This window comes from Mustelus asterias, chromosome 3, assembly GCF_964213995.1.
Source record: "Mustelus asterias chromosome 3, sMusAst1.hap1.1, whole genome shotgun sequence".
NCBI lineage: Eukaryota > Metazoa > Chordata > Chondrichthyes > Carcharhiniformes > Triakidae > Mustelus > Mustelus asterias.
In genome coordinates, this window is record NC_135803.1 from 155,936,960 (window position 1) to 155,950,697 (window position 13,738).

The window sequence follows — 13,738 nt, forward strand, 5'->3', positions numbered from 1 at the left end:
TGCTTCCCATTGCAGTATATGTAGAAAAGCAAAGGAGAGCAATATTTATTCCTCATCTATCATCACTTGACAAAGATCTGGTTATTATTTATTGCTGTTTGCAGTGTACAAACTGCTTAGTTTCCCTACTCTGTTACAATAATGTGTCTTCTCTCCCTCGGTGTAGCTCAACCATACCCTTAACTTGACTAATATTGACTGGAATTGTTATAGCTCTAGCTCGTTAGAGGGGTCAGTTTTTGTTCAAAGCGTGCAGGAAGGTTTTTTGACTCAGTATGTAGACAGGCCAACTAGAGGTGAGGCTATATTGGATCTGGTGCTGGGAAATGAGCCAGACCAGGTGCTAGACTTGGAAGTTGGTGTGCATTTTGGTGATAGTGACCACAATTCGGTTACGTTCACCTTAGTGATGGAAAGGGATAGGCATGAACCTCGGGCCAGTGGTTTTAGCTGGGGGAAGGGTAATTATGAGGCTATTAGGAGAGAATTAGGAAACATAGGTTGGACTAGGAGATTACAGGGACTGGGAACGTCCGACATGTGGAGTTTTTTCAAGGAGCAGCTACTGCGAGTCTGTGATAGGTATGTCCCTGTCAGGCAAGGAGGAATGGGTAGGGCTAGGGAACCGTGGTGCACCAAAAAAGTTTCTTTGTTGGTTAAAAAGAAAAAGGAGGCTTATGTTCGGATGAGACGTGAGCACTCGGGTAGTGCACTAGAAAGCTTTAGATTGGCTAAGAGGGAGTTGAAGAGCGAGCTTAGAAGGGCTAAAAGGGGACATGAGAAGACTTTGGCGGATAGGGTTAAAGAGAATCCTAAGGCGTTCTATAGGTATGTCAAGAACAGAAGGTTGGTTAGGGCAAGTTTAGGGCCAGTTATAGATGGCAGAGGGAAGTTATGTGTGGAACCGGAGGAGATTGGTGAAGCATTGAACCAATATTTCTCTTCGGTGTTCACGCAAGGGGACATGAATATAGCTGAGGAGGACACTGGGTTGCAAGGGAGTAGAATAGACAGTATTACAGTTGATAAGGAGGATGTGCAGGATATTCTGGAGGGTCTGAAAATAGATAAATCCCCTGGTCCGGATGGGATTTATCCAAGGATTCTCTGGGAGGCAAGAGAAGTGATTGCAGAGCCTCTGGCTCTGATCTTCAGGTCGTCGTTGGCCTCTGGTATAGTACCAGAAGATTGGAGGTTAGCGAATGTTGTCCCATTGTTTAAGAAGGGGAACAGAGACTTCCCCGGGAATTATAGACCGGTGAGTCTCACTTCTGTTGTCGGCAAGATGTTGGAAAAAATTATAAGGGATAGGATTTATAGTTATTTGGAGAGTAATGAATTGATAGGTGATAGTCAGCATGGTTTTGTGGCAGGTAGGTCGTGCCTTACTAACCTTATTGAGTTTTTTGAGAAAGTGACCAAGGAGGTAGATGGGGGCAAGGCAGTGGACGTGGTATATATGGATTTTAGTAAGGCGTTTGATAAGGTTCACCATGGTAGGCTTCTGCAGAAAATGCAGATGTATGGGATTGGGGGTGATCTAGGAAATTGGATCAGGAATTGGCTAGCGGATAGGAAACAGAGGGTGGTGGTTGATAGTAAATATTCATCATGGAGTGCGGTTACAAGTGGTGTACCTCAGGGATCTGTTTTGGGGCCACTGCTGTTTGTAATATTTATTAATGATCTGGATGAGGGTATAGTTGGGTGGATTAGCAAATTTGCTGATGACACCAAAGTCGGTGGTGTGGTAGACAGTGAGGAAGGGTGTCGTAGTTTGCAGGAAGACTTAGACAGGTTGCAAAGTTGGGCCGAGAGGTGGCGGATGGAGTTTAATGCGGAGAAGTGTGAGGTAATTCACTTTGGTAGGAATAACAGATGTGTTGAGTATAGGGCTAACGGGAGGACTTTGAATAGTGTGGAGGAGCAGAGGGATCTAGGTGTATGTGTGCATAGATCCCTGAAAGTTGGGAATCAAGTAGATAAGGTTGTTAAGAAGGCATATGGTGTCTTGGCGTTTATTGGTAGGGGGATTGAATTTAGGAGTCGTAGTGTTATGTTGCAACTGTACACAACTCTGGTGCGGCCGCACTTGGAGTACTGTGTGCAGTTCTGGTCCCCACATTACAGGAAGGATGTGGAGGCTTTGGAGAGGGTGCAGAGGAGGTTTACCAGGATGTTGCCTGGTATGGAGGGGAGATCCTATGAGGAGAGGCTGAGGGATTTGGGATTGTTTTCGCTGGAAAGGCGGCGGCTAAGAGGGGATCTTATTGAAACATATAAGATGATTAGAGGTTTAGATAGGGTGGATAGTGATAGCCTTTTTCCTCTGATGGAGAAATCCAGCACGATGGGGCATGGCTTTAAATTGAGGGGGGGTAGTTATAGAACCGATGTCAGGGGTAGGTTCTTTACCCAGAGGGTGGTGAGGGATTGGAATGCCCTGCCAGCATCAGTAGTAAATGCGCCTAGTTTGGGGGCGTTTAAGAGATCCGTAGATAGGTTCATGGACGAAAAGAAATTGGTTTAGGTTGGAGGGTCACAGTTTTTTTTTAACTGGTCGGTGCAACATCGTGGGCCGAAGGGCCTGTTCTGCGCTGTAATGTTCTATGTTCTATGTTCTATGCTGTAACTGGTAGATTTAAACAATGTTTTATCTAGTGTCTTGCTCACCTGCCTTGTTTTAGTAATGCTCTCTTTCATGTTGGGTCACTTGTGATGTTTGTTCTGATGGCTTTCGAATAATGGCAAATATATTGCAATGGGTTAGATATAGAGTAAAGATCCCTCCTAGACATCGGTAACAGGAGTGCTATCTAATCTTGTGCTGTACCTGTCCTGGAAATTTGATGGGGACAGTGCAGAGGGAGCTTTACTCTGTATCTAAGCCCATGCTGTACCTGTCCTGGGAGTGTTTGATGGGGGACAGTGTAGAGGGAGTTTTACTCTATTTCAATCCATAGGGAGATCTATCAAGAGACCACAGGACTGAGTCGTTCCACAATTCTCTTGTTTCTCTTAAGATGTGTGGAGTTAGCTGATTGAAATCAGCTAAGAGTGCATGAGAGATTGTGTATGTCAGCCTTGCCTTATTGCTCACTTGTAACAAAGTTCAGGCTTTATTGCAGAGACCAGGGCATGTAATCTGGACTGACACTATAGTGTGGTACTGAGGGTCTGGTGCACCATCGCAGTTGCTGTCTTTCAGAAGAGACATTGAAGCAAAGCACTGCCCACACCACATCTTTGTGAAGTGCTTTGGGACATGCTACGGCTATGGAAGGATTATATAAGTGCAGGTTTATTAGTTCATTTCAGTGTTTGCCATTCTGACCATGAGCTGAACCAAGGGAAAAAAATAGTGATTCCTATCTGTTGGTGGAAAGTAACCTGTATGTGCACGTTTTATCTCTATTGAAAAACTTGCTGAAAGTTGGTATCTGGGCCCCAACACAGTAAGAGTATTAACAACATTAGGTTAAAGTCCAACAGATTTATTTGGTAGCAAATGCCATTAGCTTTCGGAGCCCTGCTCCTTCGTCAGATGGAGTAGATATCTGCTCGCAAACAAGGCACACAGACAAAAAATCAAGTTACAGAATACTTGATTTTGTGTCTCTGTGTGCCCTGTTTGTGAGCAGATATCTACTCCATCTGACGAAGGAGCAGGGCTCCGAAAGCTAATGGCATTTGCTACCAAATAAACCTGTTGGACTTTAACCTGGTGTTGTTAAAACTCTTACTGTGTTTACCCCAGTCCAACGCCGGCATCTCCACATCTGGGCCCCAGCACAGAGATGGCTCCTGGTGTTATTTGATAAGCACAGTAAGAAGTCTCACAACACCAGGTTAAAGTCCAACAGGTTTATTTGGTAGCAAATACCATTTGGTACCATGATGGTATTTGCTACCAATACCATGATGGTATTTGCTACCAAATAAACCTGTTGGACTTTAACCTGGTGTTGTGAGACTTCTTACTGTGCTTACCCCAGTCCAACGCCGGCATCTCCACATCGTTATTTGATAAGATCCGTTGTAAATTGGTTAAGTTTTACGTTGATTAATTGGACTGTATTATTTTATCCAGTTGAAATCCGATGATGAAGAAGAAATTTCATTGGCTTTGGAAGAGACACGTGTCACAGGGCAGAGGTAAGTGGTTTATCTTCATACTGTCCAAATTGAATGTCCAGTTTTCCACATCTATTTTCCTTGGATTTAAACTGCAAAAGATGCGAGTGGTTTCCCAAAAACCTGCTTCCTCCTCTCCTTTCCCAATGTTATGTGATTTTCACTCACTTTTTGTGCAAGTTTGTTAATGTTGCTATTGCAACTTCTTCAACCAACCATTTCTCTGACTGCTTCTGTATTCAAAAGCTCCAAATCATTCCCAAGAAATTTTATTTTAAAACATAAAAACTGACACCATCATGTTTTAGTCATTTCGTATCTGTGCTGTGACTGGGATTCAAAACGACAAAAAGTGTGATCAAGGGTTGTAGATGGTGGTTCAATTGGAATTTCCAAGACTGACATTATTAGGTAAGGACATAGGGATATGGAGCAAGGTGGGTAAGTGAAATTGAGCTACAGAACAGCTACAGAACAGCTTTGATTTAATTTAGTGGAGCAAACCCGAGAAGCTGAATAACTTTCTGCAGTTCTTATTTTTATTTACACCCTCTCTAATTTCTCTCACGTTCCCTCACCTGCATGATCAAGACCAGTTGTAGCATTCCTACTCCTTCTGCGAGCTTAGGTACTCCCAACACTGGGACAAAGGGTTGGTGAGCTGCCTTCATGGTGGGCCAGAAGTACATTAAATTAAGAAATGGGAGCAGGAGTAGGCCATCTAGCCCCTCAAGCCTGCTCCGCCATTCAATAAGATCAGAGTGGGTTCAGTTCCACTTACCCACCCGCTCCCCATAACCCTTAATTCCCTTAATGGTTAAAAATCTATCTATCTGTGATTTAAACACATTTAACGAGGTAGCCTCTACTGCTTCATTGGGCAGAGAATTCCAAAGATTCACTACCCTCTGGGAGAAGTTCCTCCTCAACTCTGTTCTACATTGACTCCCCCGTATTTTGAGGCTATGCCCCCTAGTTCTTGTTTCCATTGTAAGTGGAAATAACCTTGCTGCTTCTACCCTGTCTAGCCCCTTCATTATCTTATATGTCTCTGTAAGATCTCCCCTCAACCTTCTAAACTCCAATGAGTACAGGTCCAGTCTACTCAATCTCTCCTCATAAGCTAACCCCCTCATCTCCAGAATCAACCTGGTGAACCTTCTCTGTACCCCCTCCAAAGCTAATATATCCTTTCTTAAATAAGGGGACCAAAATTGTACACAGTACTCTAGGTGCGGCCTCACCAGTACCCTGTACAGTTGCAGCATGACCTCCCTGCTTTTATACTCCATCCCCCTTGCGATAAAGGCCAACATTCCATTTGCCTCCTTGATTACCTGCTGCACCTGCAAACTGAGTTTTTGTGATTCATGCACAAGGACCCCCAGGTCCCTCTGCACAGTAGCATGTTGTAATTTTTCACCATTTAAATAATAGTCCATTTTACTATTATTCCTTCCAAAGTGGATAACCTCACACTTACCAACGTTATACTCCATCTGCCAGATCCTCGCCCACTCACTTAGCCTATCCAAATCTCTCTGCAGACTCTGTGTCCTCCACGCAATTTGCTTACCCACTCATCTTTGTATTATCCGCAAACTTTGTTACCCTACACTCAGTCCCCTCCTCCAGATCGTCTATGTATATGGTAAATAGTTGAGGCCCCAGCACCGATCCCTGCGGCACGCCACTAGTCACTGATTGCCAACCGGAAAAGCACCCATTTATTCCGACTCTCTGCTTTCTGTTAAACAGCCAATCCTCAATCCACGCTAACACTTTACCCCCAACTCCGTGTACCTTTATCTTGTGCAGCAACCTTTTGTGAGGCACCTTATCGAATGCCTTCTGGAAATCTACATACAGTACATCCACCAGTTCCCCTCTGTCAACCGCACTCATTATATCCGCAAAACATTCCGGTAAATTAGTCAAGCATGACTTTCCCTTCATGAATCCATGCTGCGTCTGCTTGATTGAACCATTCTTTTCTAGGTATCCTGCTATTTCTTCCTTAATGATAGATTCCAGCATTTTCCCAACTACGGATGTTAAGCTAACCGGCCTGTAGTTACCTGCCTTTTGTCTACCTTTTTTAAGCAGTGGCGTTACATTAGCTGTTTTCCAATCAGCTGGCACCTCCCCAGAGTCCAGTGAATTTTGATAAATTACAACTAATGCATTTGCTATTACTTCTGCCGTTTCTTTTAGTACCCTGGGATGCATTCCATCTGGACCAGGGGACTTGTCTACCTTTAATCCCATTAGCACTACCTCTTTAGTAATAGTGATCGTTTTAAGGTCCTCACCCCCTCCAGTCCCATGACCGTCAATTATTGGTAAGCTATTTGTGTCCTCCACTGTGAAGACCGACAAAAACTTGTTTAAGGCCTCGGCCATTTCCTCGTTTCCTATTATTAAATCCCCCTTCTCATCTTCTAAGGGACCAACATTTACTTGAGCCACTTTTTTCTGTTTTATATATTTGTAAAAACTTTTACTATCAGTTTTTATATTTTGTGCTAGTTTACTTTCATAACCTATGTTTCCATTCTTTATTGCTTTCTGAGCCATTGGAGAGCTTGAATTTTGTAACATTCACTTTCTGAGAAGTCGTTGCCAGCTGGTTTATTTCAAAGCAGTGAGGGAAGTGGATCGAGAGGTGGTGGCGTAGCGGTATTGTCACTGGACCAGTAATTTAGAGACTCGGTAATGCTTTGCGGACTGGGGTCTGAGCATTATCCTGGTGAAATTTAAATTCAGTCAAAATCTGGAATTGGAAGTTTGTCATCAAAAACCCATCTGTTTCACTAATATCCTTTAAGGATGGAAATCTGCCGTCCTTACCTGGTCTGGCCTATAAGTGACTCCAGACCCACAGCAATGTTAAATGGCCTAGCAAGTCACTCAGTTCAAATGCAATTAGGTGCAATAATTGCTGGTGTGGCCAGTGATGCCCACACCCCATGAATCAATTTTTTTTTACGTTGCAACATCTAGCTTGTGCCAACTCTGCATGTTGGTGAGATGTAAAGGTGGCAATGTGTCCATTTGAAGTACAGAAAATCATCCAGCCACATGATAAATCATTCTATCTGTAAACTTACCTGTGTCAACAGTATGTTGGGAATATGTTTGGGTAGTGGCTACAGATCTGTCAGTAGAAGGTGGATACACCAGGATCAGTGTAACTTATGAAATTTTGACCTCCGTTCATCCATTTGTTTTTCTCCCCACCACTGGTCAGTCATCTCAAGCCCACTCCATGGAATTTCATCCTACCATTCCAGCTTCATTTACACGGGATATACATCGCAGAAACAGACCATTTGGGTCAACCAGCTGGTGCTAATGCTCCATTTGAGCACACTCCCATATTTCCAGAGTGAAATCTGACATCGTAATTCTCTATTCCCTTCTCCCGGCTTGGGTCACTGTCTGTGTGAAGTTTGCACGTTCTCCCCGTGTCTGCATGGGTTTCCTCCGGGTGCTCCGGTTTCCTCCCACAGACTGAAAGGTGTGCTGGTTAAGTGCATTGACCCAAACAGGTGCCGGAATGTGGCAACTAGGGGAACTTCATTGCAGTGCTAATGTAAGCCTTACATGTGACTAATAAATAAACTTTAACTTTAAGCGGTTTCTTCTGAATTGGTTTTCTTGGGGACTATCTTACACCAATGGTTTTGCGTTATACTGGCTTAATATTACAATCTCCAATGCAGATCACATTCAAAAAAGACTTCCAAAGCCCTTCCACCTTCTGCTTGAGTCATGAGTGCAATAGAATGTTTCCACCTCCCTGAATGGGTCTTGCTGCAACCATGTGAGCTCAGTGCCATCCAGGATGAAGCAGCCCACTTGATTAGTGTTCAATCTACTAGCTTAAACCTTCACTCTCTCCATTACCAATGCAGTGTAACTGTGGTGTTTACCGTTTACAAGACGCACTGCAGGAACCTGCTACGGCACTTTCGATAGCATCTCCCAAAACCATGACCGTTGCCGCTTAGAAGACAAGGGTAGCAGGCATTTGGGAACACCATCCTGACTTGGACAAATATCTGTCTTTCCTTTGTTATTGTTGAGTTAATATCCTGAAACTCCCTAAAGTAGCTGAAAGCAAGAGAAAATCAGGAATGACTATACAACTGGACTAGCAACCCAGAGATTGGGAGTTCAAGTTCTACCAGGGCAATTCACGAAACTCATGGGGCTAATCCCAAAAGAGAAAATGCTACAAATCGCTGTAAAGGCCTGTCTTCTTTCTTTCAGTGAAGGGAGCTAGTCTAGCCTACATGACACTTCAGTCCTTTGTTGTGAAGTGGCCTCACAAACCTCTCCATTCTAAATACAATTTCAACTTGAAGACCCCTTGAGCATTTGGAATTGGATGATAAATGTAGTGATGCCCATGTCACCCATTCCCTGTGAGCAAATAATTTCCTATCGTCAGGTTGAGTGTGCATTATGGTATTAAAACTATATTGGGTTAACTAGTGGGGCTTTTGTTTATTGAACCTAATGCACCAAAGAAACCTCCTAGGACCGTGTCCACTATTTTCTGTTTTATTTGCAGTGGCAAGTTCTTCAAAGTGAAGTTGGGAACGCAGCTAGCTGCCGGTGCCAAAGTCAAGCTGGCACTTGAATCTATGTACACACATGTCTTGCGCCCTTTCCCAACTCACATTGCTCAGGCCGAGAAGCAATTTGTGGTCTTTGAGGGCAATCACTACTTCTCCTCTCCGTACCTCACCAAGACACAGACCACTCGGGTCAAGCTTTCTTCGAAGAACATCGAGAGCTACACCAAGCTTGGTAACCCCAGCAAATCTGAGGACAGTGTTGATTACGGACCATTCAAGGACATTGATGCCTTCAGCCAGGTGAGAACCGCAAGTTTGTTTTTAATGCTTCCCCATCTCCGAATCCCACCTGCATCCTCCTTGTCAAACTCCTTGGCTTTTCCTGAAATTTAGCGCACAACGTGGAGTTCACATTGTGAACCATTCAGAGTAAAAGAGACATGACTGATTAATAGTCCAACCGGGACCCAGTCTGCTCTAATTAATCTGGATGTATGTCTCCTGCATGTATTTAACTTTGTTTCCTGTATTTGTAGTGGCAGTAGGGGTTCTGCTCTGCAGTTTACAGTCATTTGCCAGCTTGTTGGCAAAACGTGTTACACCTTTGCCTGATGAACCCAGTAAGATTGGGAATTATATCTATCAGCATTCCATTAGTGATTTGTGCCTTGGGCCATGTCTTTCCAATGTCATAAGGAATTATGCAAGTCAGTATGGTGTAGTGACAATTGTTGTGTCGGCAAATGTGACTGTCGATTTGTGCAGAGTGAATAATTGGTTTGTGATCTTAACGTTTCAGGATACGATGAGGCTGCACTACGAGAACAACAGCCCTTTTCTGGCTATCGTCAGCATGACCCGTCTAATCGAGGTGTCGCACTGGGGTAATATTGCTGTGGAGGAGACCATTGATCTGAAGCATTGCGGCGCAGTCCTGAAAGGGCCGTTCTCACGCTATGACTACCAGAGACAGCCCGACAGCGGCATCTCATCCGTTAAATCTTTCAAGGTACACTGATTTACATTGCTGTCCTGCCACACTGGAGATGTAACAAATGCTACAGTACAATGTGGGGCAATAATATCAATCCGCCGGATAGTTTGACTTGGGTCACGTGTTGGTTTCAGGGGTGGACAGAATGATTCACGTTTATGGATTTTCACTGATCAAAATGCAAAGATCCTGGGTTCAATCATGGAAAACCCTACTTTAAACTGGCATACATGTGATTGGCCAAATAGCCATTTTCTAAGCTGTATAATTCAGTTGAGGAACTGGGATTCCGTTCTAACCCCAGACCTGCAGATGTTTGTAAACATATTTTTCGAGGTGGCAAGATAGTTTAATAAGGCATATGGGATCTTGAACTTTATAAATAGAGGCATAGAATACAGAAGCCTGGAAGTTATGTTAAATGCATACAAAACAGTAATTCCAACCCAACTGGAGCATTGTATTCAATTCTGGGCACCACATTGTGGAAGGTACTGGATAAGCCAGAAAATATTTATTGAAATGATTCCAAGGATGAGGGATTACCATTGCATTGAGAGAGACTAGAGAAGCTGGAGTTCTTTTCCTTAGAAGAGATTTGATAGAGATGTTTAAAATTAAAAGATTCAGACAGAATATAAAGAAACTACAGTCAGTGGTTGAAGGGTTGATAACCAGAGGACATAAGACGATTGGCAAAAGAATCAAAGGTGACATGAGAGAGAACCTTTATACACAAGGAGTGGTTAGGATTTGGTTTGCACTGCTTGATTGGGTGGGGTGGGGAGGAGGGTAATGGAGAGATACAGATTCAGTAAAAACTTTCTAAAGGGAATTGGATAATACTTCATGGAGAAAATAATTTGGCAGGAAAATGGGGAAAGAGCAGGGAAGTGAACTGACTGGATTGCTCTTTGAAAGAGCTAGTATAGACTTGAGGGGTTGAATGGCTTTTGTTTTTGCTATACTGTTCAACAAAATAGGTTAAAGTAATCTAAATGTCTCTCTTCATTCTTCCTACAAAAATATATTAGCTCAGACTTTTCTGCATAAAATACACTCTGCTATGTATTGGCCTATTCCACCAACCTGTCTCTGTCCTCCTCTAGTCTGTCACGATCTCCAGAGTTCACAATTCCTCCACGTTTTATGTCATCTGAAAATTTCAAAACTGTGTCCAAGTTATTGATGTGGATCAGAAACAGGAGTGGTTCTAGAACTGTTTCCTGTTTATTGCAGACTATCCTACCTGCTGCCGCCCAGGATGTTTACTATCGCGATGATATTGGTAACATCTCCACCAGCCACCTGGTAGTTCTGGATGATTCCGTGGAGATGGAAGTCCGTCCTCGCTTCCCGCTCTTCGGCGGCTGGAAGACTCACTATGTCATTGGATACAACCTGCCCAGCTACGAGTATCTTTACAATCTCGGTTAGTACCTATCCCAGCTTCTGAAATGGGGGTGAGAGATCAAACAGTGACTGCTATTTATTCAGACTCTTCGAGTAGCATCCACTTTGAAAATTGCTTATCTCGCCTGCGATGAAAGTTACCGGGGGGTAACTGACTGGAATCTGTGGGTGGTGAGGACCAGTCTGAATGAAGCCTGTCAGCCCTGGGTGTGAAGTGCCACATCAGCACTGTCCAGAACCCACAGCTCTTGTTCTGTTTCTCTATCCTGCAGGAAGGCAAGAACTTTCACTGAGCATTTCAAGCAGTACCTCACCTAAACCACTGGCCTTCGTGCTTTTTGATTTTTCATTCAAGGAATGTGGGCTTGGCTGGCCAGGCCAGCATTTATTGCCCATCCCTAATTGCCCTTGAGAAGGAGGTGGTGAGCTGCCGCCTTGAACCGCTGCAGTCCATGTGGTGCAGGTAACTCACAGTGCTGTTAGGGAGGGAGTTCCAGGATTTTGACCCAGCGACAGTGAAGGAACAGCGATATATTTCCAAGTGAGGATGGTAAGTGACTTGGAGGGGAACTCCCAGGTGGTGGTATTCCCAGGTATCTGCTGCCTTTGTCCTTCTAGATGGTATTGGTCATGGGTTTGAAAGGTGCTAGCTAAGGAACTTTGGCAAGTTCCTGTAGTGCATCTTGTGGATGGTACACACTTCTGCCATTGTGCGTTGATGGTGGAGGGAGTGCATGTTTGTGGAAGGGGTACCAATCAAGGAAGCTGCTCTATCCTGGATGGTGTTGAGCTTCTTGAGTGTTGTTGGAGCTGCACCCATCCAGGCAAGGGGAGAGTATTCCGTCACTCTTGAGCTGTGCCTTGTAGATGGTGGACAGGCTTTGGGGAATCAGGAGGTGAGTTACTTGCTGCAGAATTCCCAGCCGCTGCAAAACTAGATTGAGTGTCAACAGGGTATTCAACTCCAGAAAGAGGAGCCTCCTGTTTAAATGGTTGGGCCAAAAGACCTGTTTGTATGCTGTGGACCTCTGTGTACCCTGTGGAAGCCCAGTCCCAATATCCATTCAGGAACGGTTCCAATTCCCTGAGGCTATTTGTAATGGTTACAAATTGCCCAGGGTCAGATCTGTGGGGGTATCTCATTGGTCTGTGTGGCTCAATGCCAGGCTTTGCACTGACTCACTGACCCATCAGTATCAGAAATAATGTTGCTGTGCTGCTGTGATTGGGTCAAACCCACACGTCTCCCATTCCTGGTCCCTGCTCCGTTACTGTGATTGGTTAGTTATGCATGTATTATATTTCTTTCATTGAAACTGAAACTGTTTAGTTGCACGTGTATCACACTTCTTGTCTCCTTCCAGGTGACCAGTACGCTCTGAAGATGAGGTTTGTTGATCATGTGTTTGATGATCAAGTAATTGACTTTCTTACCGTGAAACTTGTCCTCCCAGAGGGAACAAAGTAAGTGATCAGCCAGACTCTCCGGGTTTGGGGGATGGGATTATTTGGGGTCTGTGGTGTATTTTCTATTAGTGAGAATTGCTCCCCTCTGGGTGATGTCCTATCTTGGGTGCAGTCTGAACACTGGTCTCACCAAAGTGAGAGCTCCTAGTGAGTGTTTGACCTCTTTTCTAACCCAGAGTCAAACTTAATCTTTCACTCGTCTAACCAGTGTCAATGAACACAGACACCAGGACCTGTTCGCCCATCATCCATTTGCTCACTGCATTGGCTCCCAGTTAGTAACGTCTCAATTTAAAAATTCTCACTCCTGCTTTTAAATCTCTCAATGGCCTTGCCTCTCCCTATCTCTGTAATCTCCTCCAGCCCTAGGCCATTCTGAGATATCTGCATTCCTCTAATAAGTTAGCATGCAGGTACAGCAAGTAATTAAGAAAGTTAATGAAATGCTATCCTGTATTACAAGAGGATTTGATTTATTATTGTCACATGTATTAGTATACAGTGAAAAGTATTGTTTCTTGCGCGCTATACAGACAAAGCATACCGTTCATAGAGAAGGAAATGAGAGAGTGCAGAATGTAGAGTTACAGGCCTCCCACAGGGATCAGACCTCACACTGACCCTCTTCAACATGTATACCAGTGACCGCCCTCCCACAAACTCGTGGCTCTTCACATATATGCTGATGCCTTGGCCTGGTTTTTCAGGCTAAAGAACTTCAGCATTCTGAGAAAACATTCACTAAAGATCCGTGCACTTCAGAAAATGGAGACTTTGACCAAACGCTGCCCAAAACTGTTGTTTCGACCTTTCATCTGAACAATTCGAAGGTCAAGCAAGAAGTTCACATCCAGTCCTGTAGCCGACCCCTCACCCACAACCCAATCCAAAGTACCCTGGCATCACTCTCAACTGTACATTGACCTATCAGCAACACCTCCAGAACACAGCAGCAAAGCTCTAGACAAGAGTGAATTTCGTCTGGAAACTGGTGAGTGGCACCTGGGGTCGTGAATGCTCCACACACTGCTTCACTCACCCTGGTCTACCCAGCGTACTGCTGCTTAATAGCTCAGGAACCCTCACACAAACCTGATAGATACCCAACCCCCACCCCCAGGAAGTCATGACGATCATTTCTGGG

General features: G+C 44.2%; 1 protein-coding gene across 1 annotated transcript in view; it reads left to right on the plus strand.

Annotated features, from left to right (window-relative positions):
* rpn1 (ribophorin I) overlaps positions 1 to 13,738 on the plus strand; it is a 32,304-nt gene that overhangs the window by 6,174 nt on the left and 12,392 nt on the right. The window contains exons 2-6 of the mRNA XM_078209993.1: positions 4,091 to 4,155; positions 8,714 to 9,020; positions 9,520 to 9,729; positions 10,954 to 11,146; positions 12,492 to 12,591. Of these exons, the coding sequence (XP_078066119.1) occupies positions 4,091 to 4,155; positions 8,714 to 9,020; positions 9,520 to 9,729; positions 10,954 to 11,146; positions 12,492 to 12,591 (875 nt within the window). The remainder of the gene's footprint in view (positions 1 to 4,090; positions 4,156 to 8,713; positions 9,021 to 9,519; positions 9,730 to 10,953; positions 11,147 to 12,491; positions 12,592 to 13,738) is intronic.